Source organism: Vipera berus, assembly GCF_964194415.1.
Source record: "Vipera berus genome assembly, chromosome: Z".
NCBI classification, from domain to species: Eukaryota; Metazoa; Chordata; class Lepidosauria; order Squamata; family Viperidae; genus Vipera; species Vipera berus.
Genome location: NC_138205.1, coordinates 107276206 through 107300352, shown reverse-complemented (window position 1 = coordinate 107300352; position 24147 = coordinate 107276206). Strand labels below are relative to the sequence as shown.

At 37.9% G+C, this 24147-nt stretch overlaps 1 protein-coding gene across 3 annotated transcripts in view; it reads left to right on the top strand.

The window, feature by feature from the left end:
- Nucleotides 1-24147, top strand: part of STAM (signal transducing adaptor molecule) — a 46171-nt gene that overhangs the window by 15598 nt on the left and 6426 nt on the right. For 2 of the 3 annotated variants that reach the window (XM_081345220.1, XM_081345222.1), the window contains 8 exons: nt 816-891; nt 980-1075; nt 1758-1904; nt 3295-3385; nt 4865-5054; nt 15265-15359; nt 19344-19432; nt 23825-23912. In XM_081345220.1, the coding sequence (XP_081201346.1) occupies nt 816-891; nt 980-1075; nt 1758-1904; nt 3295-3385; nt 4865-5054; nt 15265-15359; nt 19344-19432; nt 23825-23912 (872 nt within the window). The remainder of the gene's footprint in view (nt 1-815; nt 892-979; nt 1076-1757; nt 1905-3294; nt 3386-4864; nt 5055-15264; nt 15360-19343; nt 19433-23824; nt 23913-24147) is intronic. The other variant, XM_081345221.1, reaches the window with a different exon arrangement.

Genomic DNA, 24147 nt, shown 5'->3' with positions numbered 1-24147 from the left:
ATGTATATGTAGTGGCATATAAGAATGATCTTGGGAGGCAGGAGAAGGGGCCATAAACCTGACAGTGGTATGACAAGTGGTGGCTGAATCGGCAGAAAGAATGTGGGTGTGAGAAATATTCCACAAGGGACTTTCCCTAGTTTCTTGTAAGGTTAGGGAAGGAGAGATGTACTTTCAGAGTTGGGAAGATTCTGTTAATGTAACCTTACAATAAAGTTGTACTTCTGGGTGTGCTTTTTGTCTGGATTATCTTGCAAATTTGACTGTGTGGAAGTTGTGAGATCTGGATGGATAGAACAAACTCCCAGCTAGAGGTAATTGATGTTTGTCCTGAAACACGCTGGCTTCAAGTCTGTTGGCTTTGGATGGAATCACTGTTCTCCTGAGGGGAAGGTCCACCCAGGACCTATGTCTCCTGCTGGAATGTCAGGTGGGAACCATGGCCAGGATGTCATTTGATAAGCTGAGGCTGGTTGGGCCAACTGGTTCTTTACCTAGGCTGGGATGTTTTTGGCAACAAATTATGAATTTATCATCATCCATTTAGGTGATTGTACACATGGCTAGTTTGAAAATAAGTGGATGCAGTATTCTGCAGGGATGCTAATGGATAAGAACAACTATGCAAGCATAACAGCTTTTTCCCATGTTTGTGGCATTGGCTGCCAATTACCTCTTGAATCCAATTCGGAGGGCTATTTTTAACCTATAAAGTCCTTAGTGCCTTTGCTTCAGGGTATCTTAGGAATTGTCTCCTTCAGGCTGTAGCAGCTTTGGTCAATATATTTTAAAACCTACTGATTTTATTTGTTTAGGCCTAAGGACTGTCTTCGTTCTATAATGAAGAGGGTGAACCACAAGGATCCTCATGTTGCTATGCAGGCATTGACCGTACGTGGCTTTTTATTTTTTTAAGAAAATTTTAAAATAAATTTAAATAGTTAAATACCTAATCTCAATTTTTCCCTCTTATCTTTAGCTTCTTGGAGCATGTGTCTCAAATTGTGGTAAAATATTTCATTTGGAAGTATGTTCAAGAGATTTTGCAAGCGAAGTAAGCAATGTACTAAATAAGGTAATATAGTTTAAAGTTGGTTATACAGCTATCAGTTTAGAAGAGAGATAGATACTATGAGAGACAGATACACTTCACCATGAATAATATATATATATGGATAAATAATTATATGATTATAATAGGAATGCTGTTCTTTAGCAAAAAATATAATCAAGGATTTTTAAGTTGAAGTGAGCAGTAATTCATAAAATAAATTGGTCCTTAATGTGCTTATATGCTTTTGTTAAATTATCAAATAGAAATCAAGGTTGGGAAGGGAAGACAGAAAAAAGCCCACCAATGTTTTTATTCTAGCTATCAGAAATCTTAGTGTATATTGATCTGAATAAATTTCCAAGGAAATGATGTTCATATTGTCTGTACTCTTGTTAATTGAATACAGTATTTAAACAGAATTTTGTAATAATGAAAATCAGTCATTAAAGTTTATGAAATTCCTAAAAGAACTGAGTCCTCTATGGAAGCCTGAAAAAAACTGGCTATTTTTAAGAATAGCCAACAGTTTATATATTTGCATGAAGTTTAAAGCATATATTCAAAAACATTTTTGAAAAATGGTTTGGTACCCTCTGAATGCTATTAGAAATTAGTCCATTTATCCATTTGTCCTATGATATCAAATAATTAAGGCTGAGTCTGATGATCTTATTTTATAGTAAATATGTTACGCTTTTCACAGGGTCATCCAAAGGTCTGTGAAAAGTTAAAAGCCCTCATGGTGGAATGGACAGATGAATTCAAGAATGATCCTCAACTTAGTCTAATATCTGCTATGATAAAAAACCTTAAGGAACAGGGTGTCATGTTTCCAGTTATTGGTTCACAGGTATAGTGGTAATAAATAACTTATATTTGTATCACAAACTGTTCTTGCTTCCTCCATTTCTATTGCTTCTGTACTTCTAGTACATGTCCACATACTACTTCATACATAATCTTTTGTTTTCTAAATTACATCTTTCTATTTCTTGGCCTTCATTAGTTACATCAATTTTTAGTTCTTTTATTTTTATTCCATCTTTATTTTTTTATAAATAACTCAAAGATGTGAATATATCTACGGTAATACTTTCTCCTGGTTTCCTCATAACAACCCTGTGAGTGGATTAAGCTGAGTGTCTGTCCAAAATCACCCATATGTTTTTTTTTATACCGAAATCTAACTATAATTTTCTTAGTCTTCCTCTTTCACCATTCACTCTTACTTTATATGGAAGGAATGACATTTAATTATCTCTGTAGAACTGGTTAACTTCAACATACTTCTTTCATATTGTTCACTCATTCGGTATTCAGTCCATATTTGTTCAGCATTTATTCTTCATCCTATCTTGTTTATCATACACATTTCTCAAGTAAACAATTTGCACTGTATTGATTTCCTGTCTCAGGCCACCGACTTGGTTTTTTATACATTGATTTTCAGATCCACCAGTTCATAATACAATTTTCCTAATGTTTGCTGCTACTCACGTGGGTTCTCAGTCACTGAAGAAGGAATTGACAAGACCTAACTTGACATCTTCTAATCCTCTAAAAAAATTACCACCAATTGTGCTTTTGCAAACAGTAAAACTTGCAGTTGTTACTATATTCAGGACTATTGATTTTAAAACTGATCCTTTCCCAGAAGCTGTCAGAATTATGTAGCCTGAGTGGTGAAGAAGCATGTCTAGTGAAGCCTAGCACTCATGAACCCGCCTCTAACCTTGAAAAATTGCATGCCTGACCTGTTGTAACAACTACAGACTACTTTGTTCCACAGCAAAGAAATCAGTGAAGCAAACATGATGAAGTATCACATTCATATCCATAGGTGCTATTTTTTATAATGACAAAGGCACTTAAGTGCAAAAAGATTGCTTTTTTAAATTAATGAATAAGTTACTATTACCTAGATAACATAGATTATGTTCTTATATTTTAGGTGTTTTTATCAAATCTCAAACAGATACAACAACGACTGTCAATTCCTGTCATGCTTACATTCCATGAACCTAGGCTGAAGCTTAAGTAGGTTTTTTTTTCTGAGTGGGTGTTTGGAGAATTGTGCTTTTTAGAACAGTATGCTCCCTTCATAGACCATTGCTCTACTTGACTTTTCAAAGCCAGTTGGAAATATGTTAAAAGAAAACAATGGGATTTTTAATATATTGAATATACTGCAGTGATTTTTTTAAAAAAATCTAAGTGTTGTTTCTCTATGTTTTAATCAGGCTGCAGAACAAGCAAAAGCAAGCCCAGCTCTAGTAGCCAAAGATCCTGGAACAGTAGCAAATAAGAAAGAAGAAGAGGATTTAGCTAAAGGTTGGTTTGACTTAAAAACAATATAAACATTCAACATTTACAGGTGGTATTTTAAAAATTTAATAAAAACCAATGATTGTATAGTTAATATGCTTTATTAGATGATGTATTTATATTCTTTGTATGAAAATGTAGTTTTTGAACATGTAACATATCCAGTAGCTTTTTGTTGTGAAATGAAAAAGTAGAAAAAAAAGCTGGCCTAAACAATGATGCCAAAACAACTTTATGACTGGTATGTGAACAGATGTACTTGAACTAAAGCCTAATTATTGCTGAGGACCAATTAATTATGAAAGAAACAACCATTTTTCAAGGAAGTAGAGATCAGAGTATTTGGCTTAAAAAAAAGAATGATTATAAAACCAGCTTTGTAAATAGGAAATCAAAAGAAAATATTAAGAGATTCTATAATGTTTACATATTATTTTAAACGTTAGTGAACATTGTTCAGAAGGGATTCTACAGAGCCTTGAAAGTAACGTAAGACTAAGACAATACTGTGTTATCTTAATCTTATTTTACTTTCAAGGCTCTGCAGAATATATTCTGACCAAATTCCATTAATATTTCAAATAACCTGCAAAGAAGAAGAAAAATTGTTACAAAAAGATTTCTTTCAAAATATTAAACTGCAATCCAAATAAGAGCACCAGAAAGTAATTCAAATGTGAGAAGTCATGAACGCTAGGGACAAAATCCTAATTTCTGCACTGCATTTAATTGTTGGTACATGATAATTTTACTAGTATTACTGTTATTACTTTGCATATCTGATATTGAAGATTAAGCTGACCAGAAAATATAATAATACTTGGATTAAATCCTACTTTTCCATCAGAGGAGAAAGATATTCAAGCTGGCTAATAATACCATGCAACATAAATTAAAAACAGAATTAACACTATACAAAAAAAGATTAAAAGCCAATAAAATCTGGTGACCATTATTAATTTATTAGTCTGTTAATTAATATGTTAGATTAAATGGGAAATATATATTTTAAAACTGTTTTTGATGACAGAATGGATCAGCCACTACTCCTAAGGGGAATTCCACTGCTTAGAAATGACACAGGAAAAAAGTATTTTTTAGTTTAAACAAACATGTCTTACATATATATTTAATATATCTTTTAAATTGGTATTTGATAGGTCTTCTCATATTTATACTTTATGAAGTATTTTTCCTCTTTCTTTTATTCTGCATAATCTCCTTGTCCCCCAATAATTGCTTGTTAAGTTTGAGTAGTTTTTTAAAAAGTATGTTATTCAAGAATATTGCAATGCAAACATGAGAATCAATTCATGAACTTTCTCTCTTAGTAGGCATAATTGTATATCTTCAGTATAAGTTATGCTGTGCTAATTTAAATGAATTGTCATTTTTTAGTTTACTTTTAATGATACGCAAATAATCACACAACTTAAATGGCATAAATTTAATGAAAATTTATTTTCGTTCTTTATTACTTCACAGCTATTGAATTATCACTGAAAGAACAAAGACAACAGCAAACACCACTTTCCACTCTTTATCCAAACACTACAACACTCTCAAATCACAAACACGAGGGGCGAAATGTTAGAGCAATTTATGATTTCGAAGCTGCTGAAGATAATGAATTAACATTTAAAGCTGGAGAACTTATCACTGTTCTTGATGACAGGTAAAAGGAGTATCTCTTGGACATATAGAATTGTTAAATACCTTGATATGTACTTATTACTTTCAGTTATCATAATGCTGTGCAGCTCAGTAGAATGTGGCCTACGTTTTAATGATCTTTGGATCATCATATTCTTTTGATTCACTTGAATCAGAATATGCTTAACTGTTAGGCATAACTTTAGTAGCCTAATGTTACTTGTTTGCTTTTTTCAGTCTTTGTGCTTTTTTTAATGAAAGGACATTGAAAAGCCCTTAAATATAGTGGGCTGAATCCAAGCATACCACTTTCAGAAAAGAAGGCCATTTTATGTAGAAAACTATTAGCACTACATATGAATACAGTTACTTCTTTAATCTGGATTTCAAAAGGTTGATGGTGGTCCTTGCATTTAAGTGAACACAAGTATAATTTCCTCTTTAGATCTGCTACTTGAATATATTGAGGTTGAAGAGTAGTGGTGGGGCAGAACTGCATTTGTGATCTCTTTTTTATTCCACTTTGAGATCTCCATACAAATGTCTGAATGGAGCTGGTCCTTTAGAGCAGATGTCCCTGACCTTTTGGGCACCTGGGACCGGTTCTGTGGAGCAGAGTTTTTTCATGGATCGGAGGGGACGTGATTTTGTGTGCTGCCTGCATCTCACAGATGGAGCTTTGTTTGTGCGGCCCAGTTGCTGGCATGCCGTGGCCCAGTATTGGTCCACGGACCGGGGGTTGGGGACCCCTGCTTTAGAGCATCAGAAAGTATGGTTTTGTAAGATGTTATGCCATAAACTCTGGTTCACGCATAGGACTTAGGCATTTGTTGATAATGCAAACAGTCTTCAGTTTACATTTAAATCAGGTACAGTGAAGGGAAAAAATATTTGATCCCCTGCTGATTTTGTTCATTTGCCCACTGACAAAGAAAGGATCAGTCTATAATTGTAATGGTAGGTTTATTTTAACATTGAAAGATGGAATAACAATTAAAAAATTCAGAAAAATATATTTCAAAAAAGTTATAAATTGATTTACCTACTAAGCCCCAACCACACTAGCATTCTAAACCTCTAAGCCCCAGCCATATTCTACCCTATTAAGCCTTTAAACCCAACCATATTCTAGCCCACTAAACCTCTAATCCCCAGCCACACACTAGCCAACCAATTCCCAGCCACACTCTGGCCTACTAAACCTCTAAGCCCCAACCATACTAGCCAACTAAGCCCCAACAACACTCTATCCTACTAAGCCTGCTAAACCCCAGCCACATTCTAACCTACTAAGCCTCTAAACCCCGGCCACCTTCTAGTCAACTAAGCCTCATGCACATTCTAGTGAATTAAACCCCGGCCACACTCTAACCAACTAATTCCCATCCACACTAGCCTACTAAACTTCTAAATCCCGGCCACAATCTAGCCTACTAAGCCTCATCCACCCTCTAGCCAACTAAACCCCAGTCACACTATATTCAACTAAACCCATCCACACTCTAGCCTACTAAACCTCAAAGTCCCACACTCTAGTCTACCAAGCCCCATCTACACTCTAGCTCGCGGGTCGGCAACCTGCAGCTCTGGAGCCGCATGCGGCTTTTTCCAGCCTTCTCCTGCGGCTTCCCATTTGCAGAGACAGAGACAGGCACTTGCGCTCTCCCCCCCCTCTCTGTGTTTGTGTGTGTGTGTGTGTGTAAGTGTGTGTGTGTGTGTGTGTGTAAAACTCATGCTGTCCTCTGAGAAGCTGATGAGCTTATTGGGCAGGGCTCCTCCCTTTGCTGCGTCTCCGCAGGAAGAGACCCAGCCCAATAAGAATGTGTATCAGCTTGTCCAAGAAGAGCATGAAGCCAGCTTGCCAGGTGAACAGAAGATCGGAGAGAGGGAGGGAGAGAAAGGGAGTGAGGGAGAGAGAAGGGCAGCACAAGTGTCTCTCTTTCTCTCTGTCTGTCTCACGTGCACACACACACACACACACACACACACACACACACTGAGTGGGGGAAGAGGACTGGCAGACCAAGGGCAGAAAGAGAGGGAGGGAGGGAGGGAGGGAGAGAGAGAGAGAGAGAGAGAGAGAGAGAGAGAGAGAGAAGAAGAAGAAGAAGAAGAAGAAGAAGAAGCACAAGTGCCTCTCTGTCTCTTTCACACACACACACACACACACACACACACACACACACCAAGTGGGGGAAGAGGACTGGCAGACCAAGGGCAGAAAGAGAGAGAGAGAGAAGGGAAGCGCAAGTGCCTCTCTCTGTCTCTTTCTCTCTCACACACACACACAACACACAAACACATTGAGTGGGGGAAGAGGACTGGCAGACCAAGAGCAGAAAGAGAAAGGGAGGGAGGGAGAGAGGGAAAAAGGAAGGGAGGGAGAGAGAGGGGGAGGGAGGGAAAGAGAGAGAAAATATGAATATATGTGGTTGTCCTTACTGGACTTTTAGTAAAGAACATTTAATGAAATATTTTGATTTTTTTTTAATAAAGAGGTGAGGTATGGGGATAATTATGCTGTATTTAAAGATGGTAGATAAGCTACTAAAATTGTTTTTACCTGTTGGGATTAAGGAGAAAGGTTTTTTTTCCTTCTTTCTCCTATCCTTTTCTTTTTCTCCCCCCACAGTTTTTTTCTTTTCTATTTTTCTGTTCGTGTTTTTATAGCTTGCACTGGCTTTTTATTTCATAACTACGAGGAGGATTCAAATAGACATTTTGAGTATTTTATTTGAAAGTAACTTTCAACCCAGTGTCTTTTTTGTGGAGTTCAAAACGCTTTTGTTGCATGCAGAAATAAAAATTTGTTTTCTTTGTAGCAGTTCATTGATTTCATAAATGTAGCACGCTATAGTTTTTTTATACATAGCATAAAGGTAAAAACAATATATGCAGTGTTATCTTCATTTTAGATGTCAAAAGGTTTTTTTGCGGCTCCCAGTGTTTTCTTTTCGGTGGGAAATGGGTCCAAGTGGCTCTTTAAGTGTTTTAGGTGGCCTACTCCTGCTCTAGCCAATTAAACCCCTAAGCCCCATCTACACTCCAGCCTACTCAGCCCCAACCACACTCTAGCCAACTAAGCCTCTAAACCCCAACCATATACTCTAGCCTACTATACCTATAAACCCCATCCACACTCTAGCCCTCTAATCCCCCTGCACACACTTAAAACTAGGAACTTATAAAATAAAATTGAAATCACATTAACATTATTTATTACCAGCCTATATAAAAACATGACTACAGCAACGAAATATCCACTTCCTACCCTGAAGCATTTAATGAAAGGCACATCAACTATGAACAAACCAGAGATCTTAACACTTCTTGATGAAAGAGGGCTTTTCCCCTCTGTGGCTCTCACAAAACCACAAAAGGTCGTGAAATAACCCAAACTGTGAGCACCTTAAATTGATTCGCCATAACACGAGGAAGGTGATAGTTAAAGATATAAAAAGCGGTGTTGTGACAGAGTATCCTTCGATCAGGAAGGCTAGCTACCCGCTAGGTTGTTCACAGATGACTATGACGTACATCCAAAGAAAACCGTATAAGGGTAAGTATGAAATAGCACTTGATAGATAACCTTTATTGTCATTTTTTACTGTAGGCACAATGGCACAGATTAAAAATAAAATTTAGTTGCTTGCTCTCGAAGTAAAAAAATACATTATAAACATTTAAACATAGTATGTACAACATATGTATAGACCTACATCCTTACATGTAAGTAACATATAAATGTTAGTCTCTGTCCCTCTTGAATACATAACGGAAGGAGGAAGCTTTAGAGTTCACAAGGTTAATATTGTATAGAACAAAACTATGACTGAATCTGGAAGTTCTGCTTCGGACACCACGAAGCCTCCTCCCAGAAGGTAACAAAAAAAACAGGTCGTGAAGAGGATGTGTAGTGTCCCAGACAATCTTGCAACACTTATATGCTATGTCCTGGATGGACGGGAGGGAACTGCCAATAATCTTTTCAGCCATCCTCACCACTCTCTGCACCCCCTTCCTATCTGAAGTAATGATGCTTCCAAACCAGACTGTGATGCTGTGTGACAGGATGCTCTCAATCATCCCTCTGTAGAAAGTGGCAAGGACAGGGGAAGGAAGATGTGCTTTTCTCATGCGACACAGAAAATGCAGGTGCTGCTGTGCCCGCTTCACCAGTGTCTCACTGTTGAGTGACCAAGCCAGCCTACTTGTTAACTGCACACCCAGGAATTTGATGCTGGTAGCCATCTCCACAGGTGAATCATTAATGCACAGAGGCTGTGTGGCTGTGCTTGCCTTTTCTGAAATCGACAATGATCTCTGGTTTTTCCAATGTTTAAAACTAGGCTGTTTTCCTTACACCAGTTCACCAAACCTTCAACCTCCTTGCGGTAAGCACCCTCATTGTCTTGAATAAAGCCCACTACTGTTGTATCATCTGCAGACTTTACAATATGGTTGGTGGCAAATCTAGTATAACAGTCATGGGTCAACAAGGTGAACAGCAGCAGACTTAGGAGACAGCCCTGAGGAGAACCTGTTCTCAAGAAAATGTTGTTAGAAATATTTGTTCCAGGTCACACATACTGGGGCCTGTTAGTAAAGAAATCAAGATCCACAAGGTGCTAAAGAAAGTGAGGTTGTAATAGAGTATCCCACAATGCTAATGTATATTAGTAGTCTGATAAAGTTCCTTATCCAGCAGTAATGCTTCTTGATGCCATTGGAAATAAGCAGCAGATCAACAACTTTATTGGTTTGACGGTTGGACACATGTAATAGGTATGCACCTCTATTATATCCAAAGACATTAACACTGATGTTTCTTTCAAACATTGAAAACATTTTCATCAACAGCAACCAGGAATTTGATACCGCTCCCATCAAACGTCTCTGCTTGTTTCCTCAATTCCTTTGTTATTCTGTAGAATATGATTTATCAGATTCAACACTCGTGTCACACGCCTTGAAACATTTGTTGCCTTTGTTTTTCAGGTTGTTAATGGCTTCTTTGTTCACTAAAACGGGTGGAAGCGGAATGTACAACTTACCCTTTAATGGCATGTACTCAACAGTGTTTATCTCCAACCTTTGCATGGCCTTGAACCCCCAGTTACTGCCCTGCATCTGAAACAGTGCCATTGACTCCATTATCTTGTCAACAGCTTTGCTATACAGTTCGCGGATATCGGTCGCTTCTAATACAGCTTCTGATGTTTGAACAAAACAGAGCATCAGTGCTGATAACTTCTCTGCTTTTCATATCAACACGCTCCATCCCACAACAAAGAGTCAAGTTAAATTTTGTCATGTGATTATTAGCCAGCAGATTTATAACTTCGTTTCTTGCCCTTCTTAGAAATGGAATAGCGTCCGACTCCTTCGATTCTGTCAGTAACATATTGCTTTGCAAATCCTTTGATTGCCGTCTTGCTTTCTCTCACCAGCACTTTGTTCTTGTAAAGCTTGTTGGAGATAGATTTGACTTGAGTTTTGAGTGCTTTGAGTTTTTCATTCACAACTCTCTTTGTTTCCTCAGGTACATGGTTAATAAACCAATCAACAAATGGGTTGATGGTAGATTTGGTCTTGTCATAAACGTTGAATATTCGGGTTGGTGCTAGTGTAATAGGGACAACCTGTATATGTGGAACCAGCTCATTGAGTAGTGGGCTCATAGGTGTATCACAGCTACTAAGTAAAGTAATCAATTCAGCCTTTTAAAACCTTGAATAACTCATCCTTGTTTTGCAACAGCACGTAACTCATGAACGGTTTTAGTGTTCATAGTGGGAGCTCTTTTTATATAGCAGATAAAAGAATTTAATGTGAATTCACTTTTGCGTTGTGGGATACTCTGTTACAACCTCACTTTCTTTATCACCTTGTGGAACTTGATTTCCTACTAACAGGCCCCAGTGTGTGTGAGCTGGAACAAATATTTCTAACCCCATTTTCTAGAGTATAGTTGGGGTTTAGAGGCTTAGTTGGCTAGAGTGTGGTTGGAGCTTAGTAGGCTGGAGTGTAAATGGGGCTTAGTGGTTTAATTGGCTAGAGTGAAGATGGGGCTTAGTAGGCTAGAGTGTGGTTGGGACTCAGAGGTTTAGTAGGCCAGTGTGTGGATGGGGTTTAGTTGAATATAGTATGCCTGGGGTTTAGTTGGCTAGAGTGTGGATGAGGCTTAGTAGACTAGATTGTGGCCGGGGTTTAGAGGTTTAGTAGGTTAGAGTGTGGATGGGACTTAGAGGTTTAGTAGGCTAGAGTGTGGGTGGGGCTTAGTTGGCTAGATGTGGATAGGGTTTAGTAGGCTAGAGTATGGTTGGGGTTTAAAGGCTTAGGATAGAATGTGGCTGGGGCTTAGAGGTTTAATAAGCTAAAGTATGGTTGGGACTTAGTAGGCAAATCAATTTATAACTTGAAATACATTTTTCTGGATTTTTGTTGTTGTTCTGTCTCTGTTAAAATAAACCTACCCTTACAATTGTAGACTGCTCATTTCTTTGTCAGTGGGCAAATGTACAAAATCAGCAGGGGATCAAATATTTTTCCCCCTCATTGTAACTGGCTTATTCAGCTAGTATCCTCTGTTAGTGCATCTGTTCTGAAGCATTAGCCTTATTGAACAGATTCTTTTATGTGGCCTAATTTTGGAATTAGAAAATAGTTGGGATATGAAGAAGTATGAGCGAAATTAATTCATTTATTCTCATCTGAGAAATCTAAGGCAATAGCATACAACCATTTACTTTTGCAAAACACCTTGTAATGGCTCTAGGGGCTTACTGATCGTTTGCATGCACATTCCCCAGCTATTTGGTCATTATAGTAAAGCACAGCCTGTAATTAAATTTTTGTGCAGCATTCTTTTACTGCATCAGAAAGACAGTTCTTCCATGAAGATTATTTGGAGTGAAATCAATATGTTGTGTTGGATACAATAATCATATTCAGCAGGCTTGTATATCCCTAATCCATTCCAAAGGTGACAGACAGTGTATAGAGAAGACAGCAAGAATGTCTAAAATCTAAACTAAAACTTCAATAAGAATGCATAAAATATTTTACTATAATTAATGAGTACATGTGACAGGGTACTAAAAATAAAACCTGAGTTATAGAAACAGAATAGACTAATCGAAATAAAGTGGATAGAAAATACAAGTTCTACATATTAAATGTTAGACTATTAAGTAAAAATATAGAAATTATTTTATTTTGTGGAAATATAAATAAATATGCACAGAACATAAATATCTACGTATAGTCTTTCACTTACAACCATTCATTTAACAATGGTTTGGGGTTACAGTGGTGCCAAAAAAAAGTGACACACCTTCCTTGAAGTGATAACATTCATACCCCCATGGTCATGTCATCACAATTTGGATGCTTGGCAACTGGCTCCCATCATTGACAGTTGCAATATCCTGTAGTCAGTTGATTGTGACTTGTGACCTTCCCAACTATCTTCCAAAAAGTAAAATTAATGGGGGAAACTCTTCACTTAATGACTGCAGTGATTTGCTTAATGACGTTGATAAAACAGCCTTAAAATTGGATCATCACATGAAGATTCAGTCAATGACCACATCATACACACACCCACGCGCGCGCATGCGTGTGCACACTTTTGTTGTTGTTAGCTGCAAAGTCATGTCCGACCCCATCGCGACCCTCCAGGCCTTCCTGTCCTCTACCATCTTCTGGAGTCCATTTAAGCTCACGCCTACTGCTTCAGTGACTCCATCCAGCCACCTCATTCTCTGTCGTCCCCTTCTTCTCTTGCCCTCAATCTTTCCCAGCATTAGGCTCTTCTCCAGTGAGTCCTTCCTTCTCATTAGGTGGCCAAAGTATTTGAGTTTTAGCTTCAGGATCTGGCCTTCTAAAGAGCAGTCAGGGTTGATCTCTAGGACTGACCGGTTTGATCGCCTTGCAGTCCAAGGGACTCGCAGGAGTCTTCTCCAGCACCATACCTCAAAGGCCTCAATTCTTTGACTCTTGGCCTTTCTTATGGTCCAACTTTAACTGCCATATATTGCAACTGGGAAGACCATAGCCTTGACTATATGCACTTTTGTTGACAAGGTGATGTCTCTGCTTTTTAGTGTGCTGTCTAGATTTGTCATGGCTTTCCTCCCGAGGAGCAAGCGTCTTTTAATTTCTTGGCTACAGTCCCCATCTGCAGTGATCTTGGAGCCCAGGAAAATAAAATCTGTCACTACTGTTGTGACTCAGGGCCAGCCTGTGGGTCCGACAGCCGGCTCCGATGTATCGGATGACTCAGATGAGGGGGAGGAGGGAAACGAACCGGCTGATGATGGTTTGGAGGCTTTGCAGAGCCCTCAGCCGGGGACCTCTTCTCAGCTGCGTGAGCCCGAGAGTGCGGAGGAAGATGACCCACAGCTGGCCCTGTTCAAGGACGCCCGACGCAGGAGGCAGTCGAGCAGGAACAAACAAAGAAAGGCTGCGGGACTCCTCGGGAGGAGGCACAGGGAGACCACGCCCTGAGCTCTCTATAAAAGGAGTGTTTGGGGAGGGGCTGGTTGCTGAAAGCAACTTTTCCGCTTGAGAAGACAAGCTCTAGTGTTTTTGTTAACTGCGTAATAAATCTTGGCAGATGCCTTTTAGCCTTGGACGCTCTCCAGTCTCTTCTTTCTGAATAGGGGTTTGCCTTATTACAAGGCCAGAAGAGGGCTGGTTCAGAACAACTACCTCCATTTCTTCCCCATCTATTTACCAGGAATTGAGAGGGCCAGATGCCATGATATTGGTTTTCTTAAAGTTAAGTTTCAACCCACACGCTTACACACATACATATACTCCCTTTTTATCGCTCTGTAATCCCTTAATTCGGGTAGAGTCAGGGTGACTGGATGGAACTGAGCTGGCCAGATGCTCTTCCTGACACCAATCAAGAGTTTGCAGCAGATATTTTTTTCTTTGCACCCTAGGAGAGAAACATCTGCCACTACCTAGGAGTGCACTTTCAACCTTTTGAATGGGAGCTAGTGACTTCACCACTAAGACACCATGCTGCTCATACATACATGTATGATACATAAGATGTAGGAGCTAAAACCTGGACATAGTGTTAAGTGATATATAAAAAGAGTAGTTTTCTATGTAGGACAATAGAAATAAAAAAAAGTTTAATATAAACATAGGGCTTTGGTCTCATAGCAAGGCATAAATTAAATTGTCCTCAGGCCTACAGAAAAATTATTTTTTGAATCCTTTAAAAGTTAAGAATAGAATTTTGAATATTTGAAATGGTAAAATATATTTAGCAATTTTTTTCCTATCTATTCTTTGCATTGCAGTGTTTAATGCTTGTATTGCCTGAATAGGAATTCCATTACTAAATAAAGCAGTTGTAAAGAATGATGTTATGTGACTGCACTTCTTAGTGATGGCACTTCTATTTGCCATCATTAAGCAAATTACATACCATTGTAAAGTCCAATGTCCCATGGTTCCCATTCAAATGGGTGCTGTAGTTGTGAAGTAATCACCAAGCATCTGGGTCACATTCATGTAACTGTGGGGACACAGCAATGGCTGGAATTTTGGGAAGTCCTAAGTACTGCTCTTTCAATGACATTGTAAATTTGAACGGTCTTTGAATGAGCAGTTATTAAACAAGAATCAACAGTACAGTAACAGCCAAATGCATTATTTTAAGCAAGAACATAAGCACAAACGTTTGAAATCATAATCCAAGGAAGATATTTTTAATTTTTATGGGCAGCAGGTCATTTGTAATACAGTAAAATTCCCTATCAGCAGACATTTCAGGCAATGACCAAATGCTTAAATTTAGAAGTTTTACATTGTTTATATTTTATGTGATTATGTAAAATTTATTACGCTCCATAAATTGAACTTCACAAGGACTTAACTTTAACTAATATCCTCCTTTGTAAAATCAAGGTTTTATCAAACTTATGACTTTTACTGGGAAAAAGCTGCCTTTTAAAAATTCCTTGTGTTTCATATTCCTTAGAGTTCTCTGAATAGTTGTTCTTTATCTTATTTGTTTCAGATGAATTATTCATTTCTTAATAAACCTACAGATAAGTAGATAAGAGTGTGTATTTAATTTAGTGGCTTCAAGAATTAATCAAGGATGCTGTCCAAAGTATTTTGGTGGGTAGAAATGGGATGCAACTTGTCACTGCTCGACCTTTTATTTTTCCATTCTAAGTAATTATTTTCTTGATCTTTCACAGTGATACAAACTGGTGGAAAGGTGAAACTCACCAAGGGACAGGATTATTTCCTTCCAATTTTGTAACAGCTGATCTTACTGCTGAACCAGAAATGAGTGAGTAGCAACACTGAGAGAAAAGCCATGGATCATTTGGATAGATGGTGCAAGAATCAGAAAAAGGCTAAATAATTCCCTTCAAAAAGGATTTTAACTACTACAGAAAATATTTTTCTTTATTACAAAAGACCCTTAGTTTTATATTCTATTTATTTTACTCTGTATTCTTCTATCTTAGTCTCTATTCAATTCTAATTTATTTGTTGTATATATTCTAATTAATATCTCCTAATCTATTTCCATTTTAATTTAATCTGGGATATTTTTTTTAGCTTTCAATGCCCCCTAAATCCTTCTTCACCTCTGTCTGCAATTACTTGTGTAGTCTAATAGCTGTGTACTGGGTGGGTTGGAGTGTTTGTGTGTGTGGGGGAAGGCTGGCATCTTGCCTGCTTTTTCTATGCTTTGTGTATACTGCAGTGCTATCAGAGATTTAGTGTTGCTAACAGTTGGTGGCTGCGATTTCAAGTCAGGACTCTCTTTTCCTGATTTATTTGCCTAGGTACAACAACAACAACTTTATTGATTAGCCCTTGGGCCATATCAAAGTACAAAGTTCCAGCAACAAACCGTCACCAAAACTAGATAAAAGCAATCCGAAATGGAATTTGATAAAATACAATTTAAAATGGAATTAAAATACAATTTAAGTTAAAATAGTAATAAAATACAAATTTAAGATATAGATAAAATATGGAAACATTATATTTCGGAGTCGCCCTTACAATCTACCCCAATCAGTCCCACATATGCAGATCTTAACTGGATCATTTTGTTCAAATACTGTGCTACGTTGGATGTTATTTTCAAGTTCTGGCCGGACATAAGGTACGGTAAGTTATTTTGATATGGGGATCCCAATGGGTCATTCATTTGGTATATAGACCAAGATACCTGTCTCTCACCCTCTTATACAGACAACAGTCAAATAGGATGTGAGCCAGGTCCTCTACCTCTGCCGCTCCGCAAATGCAGAGACGCTCATTGTACGGTATAGCATGAAATCTCCCATATCTGACCATTGTATCAAGCTGTTCGAATCTCGCTCTCGTAAATATCTCCCTAAGATGTTTTGGGAGTTGTAACTTCAAATAACTGTCCACTTGAAAAGTACATTTGTATTTACTCAGCCATTTCAAGTTACCCACCTTACTAAGGATAGCTATATCAGTTTGTGCTTCTATATCCTTAATTCTTTGGGCAACTCTTTTTTTAGATTGTTCTCCTGTTACGCAAGAAACAGGAAGGCCACAGCTTCTTACAAAGTTTGTTAGTTTGGTGATCCAGGAGATTTGTGATTGCAGTTTTATTTGCTCTTGTAGGCATAATTTGGGGAGTCTATCAGTCTCCATTTCATTAACTTTGCACCAGTAGTTATAAGCTCTAATTTTAGATAATGCCTGAATTGTATGAATTCCCAATTCAGCTCTAACTGCTGCAGCAGATGTTCTTGGATCTACACCCAAAATACATCTCAGATGCTGGGACTGTGTTCGTTCTAAAGCTGTGGTTGAATAAAGACCCCAAATTTCTGCTCCATACAAGAGCATTGTCGTAACCTTAGCTTTATAAACTTTGAGTAGTAGAGCTAGGGACCCTGGGTAACTATGGTTCTTTAGTTTGAGCAATAAATTCAAACGGGCTTTTGCTCTAAATGTACTTCGTTGATGATGGCAGGCCCAAGATCCAGTCTTGGAAAAAGTTACTCCCAAATATACAAAGGTATTAACCTGCTCAATTGGTTCACCGTCTAATTGCCACTTATGTCTCTGATGGTTTCTTCCAAACACCATTATTTTCGATTTGGATTTGCTAATAATTAGGGAGTTATCCTGGCAATAAGAGCTGAATCTTCTTAATAGCCTACGTAATCCTACTTGTGAGTATGATAATAAAATCATATCAGCATAAAGCAAGCTGTTACAGTAAGTATTTAGGATCATCGGCATGTGTACCATGGTATCCTTCATTAACCCTGGCAAGTCATTGATGTATAAATTAAATAATAATGGGGCCAGGATACACCCTTGCCTTATCCCTTTATTTGTGTGAATCCTGTTAGTCAGGGCCCCATTAACCCCATACCGCACCCTCAAACAGGTACTTGTGTAAAGGGCTTTAATCAAAGCCAGAAGTCTGGGTTCTATTTTAAGAGATGTCAATTTACTCCATAGTACGTCTCTATTTACCATATCAAATGCTGCTGTAAGGTCTATAAAAGCAGCAAACAGGGGTCTCCTCTTATAGGCATATTTGGCAATTAGATGGTTCAAAACAAAGCAGTTATCAATAGTAGATCTGTTCTGTCTAAAACCTACTTGTTCTTCTGTGAGGATGTTGTTTTCCTCTACCCAGATTTCAATTCTGTTCAAAAGGTACCTAGCATATATTTTTGCTACAATGTCAATCAGGCTGATGGGCCTATAATTACTAGGATCCTTTTTATTCCCTTTTTTATATATGGGGACAACTATTGCCATCTTCCACCCGTCTGGTATATGGCAGGTGTTATTTATGTGTGTAAAAAGATCTGCTAATACAGGGCCCCACCAGTTGGGAAATTTCTTAAATAATTCTGCTGGTAAAAAATCCTCGCCTGGGGCTTTATTGCTATTTAAGCTTTTAATGATGGACTGTATCTCCTTTTCTGAGACTGGTGGCCAAGGGGGGAGGGTTCTAGGATTTACCAAATCAGTGTTTAAAAATAATTTCTTTACCGGTTCGGTGGGGGCAAACAAGCAGATAATAATTCTCCCAGTCTGCAGCAGAGATTGGTATATATTTGCCTAGGTGAAATATACTGTAGCTTCTGGAGTTTCATATCTCTAGAGTCTTTCTACTTTCCATTGCTGTGTTGCATGATTGCTAGAGCTAGTTACAACACTGCTGATGATACTGTAATGCTGGTTACTTGTTGGGGCTTACTGATCAGCTGTTGCTATAGGGAAAGGCTGGAAGCTTCCCTTGGCTGAGCTCAGTTCTCGGCTTCTTTCTTTCTCATGATCCCTTTTTTGTCATTACTACCACACTTTCTTTTCAGACCCCTTTAAAAATAGAGCCAAACTGCCAAATAAAGGAAGGGCAGGCAGGGGCACAAATAACTTTTTTTGCTGTGCAATTTTCCTCTCACACAATTAAAATGCACAAGCTTAATTGTGGCATTTCTGATCTTGCCCACCTTTGCTCTGATAAAGCTAGATTATTTGCAGGTAGCCTTCACTGTTATTTGTTGAGTCATTTGCTTTGCTGTTCAAAAATAGCTTCACAGATTCCATCGAGTCTATCTCCTAGCATATTTATTACTCTTAGAGAATAGCAGTTAGAGAATAATGAAGCTATGATTTCAGTGATGAACTAAACTACCACCCGTAATGGAACTACAGGATAGTCTGACCTCAGTGCTTGGGAAATTTATAGAACTAATCAGAAAAGCATTAGTGTGTAAATGTTATAAACAATGGATACCTGAATTCTGTATGTGTTTGTCAAAAACAAGTATTAGCAAGGTTTATACATTATTTTACAATCAAGTAGCTTTCATAGCAGATAATGGAAATGCTGAAGATATATCTTTATTTCAGCAAAGCATTTCACATTGTACCTTATTACATTCTGAATAGGCAACTAATAAAATGAAGCTGGATAGGATGACAATTATGTGGACATAACTGACTTGAAAATTATATCCAGTTCACCAAAACTAATTGGAGTGGAAGTTGAGATGCTATATGCTGATTTCTTTTTGCCCTTCTGATTTCCTCCACTGTGACAATCTTTTCAGTCCCTGAAAATACTACTCTGCCTAACTGGCAGCCAACTGCCAGCAGGATCTAAGAGTCACAATAATATTTTGGCTGGGGGTGGGAAGACACTGGATGATTGTAGTGCTATAGGAATCTGAATCTATATTAACACCTGATGTAAAGTTATTTTCCAATGAAAACATTTTGTTCAGTATTCTTTCATTTTTTGTTTTTGCAGTGAAGTCTGAAAAGAAAACGGTACAGTTTAGTGATGAAATTCAAGTTGAAACAATTGAACCAGAACCTGAACCAATGTATATTGATGAAGTATGTACAAAATCCAGCCATCAGTAAAGAATACATGAAGTACTGTCTTGATTTCAGAGGTTGAGTGCTCTCAATAGATCAAAGTACTAAAAACCTCAGTCAATTTGTTTTTCTATTTTAAGCATGTTAAGTGGTCCCTATAGCTTTTATTTTTCCCCTATTGTTTTCCCTTAGTAATATCTTCATTGCTGTTTAATTAAAACATTAATAAACATACTTGCTAGGAAGTAAATATAATGGAAACTGCTATTTCAAGTTGTGCATGCTTCAAAAATTATTTTGAAGAAGTGGTTCACAATTTGCACCAGCACAGCACTTCTCAACTTCTCATTCATTCACCTCTTTTTAGGCTTTGTCAGCTCAGTATGATGCTTAAAACAACTCACATAGAAGCTGAAAAGACGTGCCTGAATAATGAGCACAGATTCTTCCCTTAATCTTTTCTTGTTTGAGTTTAAAGATTTAATATTTATTTCCAAATTACATCATCCATTGGCTCATATTCAAATTATTACTTTTATGCCTACTGCTATCCATATACAGTATATATATATATATATATTTGGAGTAGCAAACAAATCAAATATTTAACAAAAGGCAATTGTCTTTATATTTATATTTTTATTGTACTATAAACTACCCAGAGTTGTTTCAGATAGTGAAATGGGTAGCTTAGAAATAAAGTTTAAAGTAGTTTTTTTGTTTCATTAGAATATTTAGCTTTTATACCAAAATATTTGGAATACGTATGATTTAGAAGAATTTTAATAGATTTGTTCCACATAACATTTTGCCACAGGTTTATTATCTTTCACTATTCCCTTGTTTCATTTTATTTGCTATTTAATCACTTTGTTGTTGTTGTTGTTAGCTGCGAAGTCGTGTCCGACCCATTGCGACCCCATGGACAACATTCCTCCAGGCCTTCCTGTCCTCTACCATCTTCTGGAGTCCATTTAAACGCATGCCTACTACTTCAGTGACTCCATCCAGCCACCTCATTCTTTGTCGTCCCGTTCTTCTATTGCCCTCAATCTTTCCCAGCATTAGGCTCTTCTCCAGTGAGTCCTTCGTTCTCATTAGGTGGCCAAAGTATTTGAGTTTCAACTTCAGGATCTGGCCTTCTAAAGAGCAGTCAGGATTGATCTCCTTAAGGACTGACTGGTTTGATCGCCTTGCAGTCCAAGGGACTCACAGGAGTCTTCTCCAGCACCATAGTTCAAAGGCCTCAATTCTTTGGCGCTCAGCCTTTCTTATGGTCCAACTTTCACTGCCATACATTGCAACTGGGAAGACCATAGCCTTGACTGTACGCACTTTTGTTGGTAGGGTGATGTCTCTGCTTTTTAGTGTGCTGTCTAAATTTGCCGTGGCTTTCCTTCCCAAGAGCAAGCATCTTTTAGTTTCTTGGCTTCAATCCCTATCTGCAGTGATCTTGGAGCCCAGGAAAATAAAATCTGTCACTACCTCCATTTCTTCCCCATCTATTTTCCAGGAATTGAGAGGGCCAGATGCCATGATCTTGGTTTTCTTAATGTTAAGTTTCAACCCAACTTTTGCACTCTCCTTCACCTGCAACAAGAGGCTCTTTCTGCCATTAGAGTGGTATCATCTGCATATCTTAGGTTGTTGATATTTCTGCCAGCAATCTTAACTCCAACTTTTGATTCATCTAGCCCTGCCTTTCTCATGATGTGCTCTGCATATAAGTTAAATAGGCAGGGCAACCGTATACAGCCTTGCCGGACTCCTTTCCCAATTTTGAACCAATCAGTGGTTCTGTGTCCAGTTCTCACTGTTGCTTCTTATAGGTTTCTCAAGAGACAAAAAAGATGGTCTGGTACTCCCATCTCTTTAAGAACTTGCCACAGTTTGTTGTGATCCACACAATCAAATGGTTTAGCATAGTCAGTGAAGCAGAAGTAGATGTTTTTCTGGAACTCCCTAGCTTTCTCCATGATCCAGCGTATGTTGGCAATTTGATCTCTAGTTCCTCTGTCTCTTCGAAATCCTGCCTGTACTTCTGGTAGTTCTCTGTCCACATACTGCTGGAGACTAGCTTGTAGGATTTTAAGCATAACTTTACTAGCATGTGAAATGAATGCAAGGGTGCGATAGTTTGAACATTTTTTGGCACTGCCTTTCTTTGGAATTGGAATGTAAACTGATCTTTTCCAATCCTGTGGCCACTGTTGAGTTTTCCAAATTTGCTTTCAAATTGAGTGTAGCACTTTTACTGCATCGTCTTTTAAGATTTTGAACAGCTCAGCTGGAATACTGTCACCTCCACTAGCTTTGTTGTTGCTCAGTTTTTCTAAGACCCACTTCACATTCTAGGATGTCTGGCTCGAGGTCAGTGACCACCTCATTGTGGTTATCAGGGACGTTAAGCTCATTCTTGTATAGTTCTTCTGTGTAATTTTGCCACCTCTTCTTAATCTCTTCTACCTCTTATTAGGTCCCTGCCATTTTGGTCCTTTATCATGCCCATTTTTGCATGAAACGTTCCCTTCATCTTTCCAATTTTCTTGAAGAGATCTCTAGTCCTCCCTATTCTATTGTTTTCTTCTATTTCTTTGCACTGTTCATTTAAGAAGGCATTCTTATCTCTTTTAGCTATTCTCTGGAATTCTGCATTCAGTTGGGTGTATCTTTCTTTTTCTCCCTTGCTTTTCGCTTCCCTCCTTTCCTCAGCTATTTGCAAAGCTTCCTTAGACAGCCATTTTGCTTTCTTGCATTTCTTTTTCTTTGGGATGGTTTTAGTTGCTACCTCTTGTACAATGTTGCAAACCTCCATCCACAGTTCTTCAGGCACTCTGTCTATCAGATCTAATTCCTTAAATCTATTTATCACCTCTACTGTATATTCAACAGGGATATGATTTAATTCATACCTGAGTGGCCTAGTGCTTTTCCCTACTTTCTTCAGTTGAAGCCTAAACTTTGCAACAAGAAGCTCATGGTCTGAGCCACAGTCAGCTCCTGGTCTTGTTCTTACTGACTATATAGAACTTCTCCATCTTTGGCTGCAGAGCACATAGTCAATCTGATTTCTATGTTGACCATCTGGTGATGTCCATGTGTAGAGCCGTCTCTTGGGTTGTTGGAAAAGAGTGTTTGCTATGACCATCGTATTCTCTTGACAAAATTCTATCAGCCTGTGCCCTGCTTCATTTTGTACTCCAAGGCCAAACGTGCCTGTTATTCTGGTTATCTTTAGGCTTCCTACTTTAGGAGTGGGTTGCCATTTCCTCCAGTAGATCACAGAACTCTGCTATGACCTTTCCGTCTTGTGTGGCCCTGCACGGCATAGCTCATAGCTTCATTGAATTATGCAAGCCCCTTTGCCACGACAAGGCAGTAATCCATGAAGGAGATTTAATCACTAGATGGCAGTATTGCTGTAGTTAATGATTAGCAATGGGGTTCCGTTCTTGCTTAGAGATTTCTGAAGTAGCTTGTATATGTTGAAATAATCTATTTGTACTAGTGATAGAATAATTGGAAATTATTCATAGTATTGTGAATTCTTTATATTTTTGTAAGCCGCCCAGAGTCACTGAGAGTGAGTGGGCGGCCATTCATATTTTCTTAAATAAATAAATAAATAAATATTTTCAAACATATGAAATGTTACTTTTATTTTAGGCCTGTTAATAGATTTGTTGAGGTTATCAATATCTTTTAAAATTATAGTTGCAGAACAGTTGTATAAATCTGACCAGTATTTCTTTAACTCAGTGATATTTATTAAATTTTTACATCAATATATTAAAATGTATGGTATCAGTTTACACAATTTATTTTCTACAAAAGATATTGTAGAACTTCCTTCTTCACATAAAGATATGTTTCACTGAAAGAAATCTGGTGTGAAAATACAACTGTATTATTAAATCTACTTGCAACTGGCTTGATAATACTGGTACTGCTTTCTTAAAGGTGACTATTTGGCACATAATTTAATTTTATTTAAGAAAATGCTATTAGTGGTTAAGGTGCCCGGCTAGAACCTAGTTCCAATTCCACCTTAGCACACAGCCAGCTGGGGTGACCTTGGGCAGTCTGAAGTTTCCAGGAGTAAAGACTAACTTGAAAGCACAGCCCCACCCCCCGAAAAAATTCCCTGATAGCCCATATATAGAAACGATGTATTTATTTCTGGGTGTTGCAATGAGGCTTGATCTGTTTTTTTAAGTCAACAGGCATCTCCATGTCACATGACAAACCTTTTGCACTTAAATGGATTTTTAAAATTAAATTCCAATATCTCAGGGCAGTTGAGGATAGAAGAAAAGTATTTCATTTTGAAGGAAAGAAAAAAAAGCAACTATATTCAAGTTGTTGTGAATACTTCATGCAGTTACAAATAAAGAATTTGTCATCTTCTAGGATAAAATGGACCAACTGTTGCAAATGTTGCAAAGTGCAGATCCAGCAGATGACCAGCCGGACCTTCCAGAGCTTGTCCATCTTGAAAGTAGGCTTCCTTTCCTTCACGCTACATATAACGTCACACAACAGACCTCCTCCCTAAAAACCTTTTCAAAAACTGCTAAGCTGAGCTATCCTGACCATTTCTGCAAAACTAGCTTTCTTTAACTGTCTTAAATCTTTTTTATTTGTTAATTCAGTGAAGGAAACAGTGCTTAGCTCTGTTGTCTAATCACACCATTTATCTACAGCAGTTGTCTATTTGTTTAGAGATGTTATAG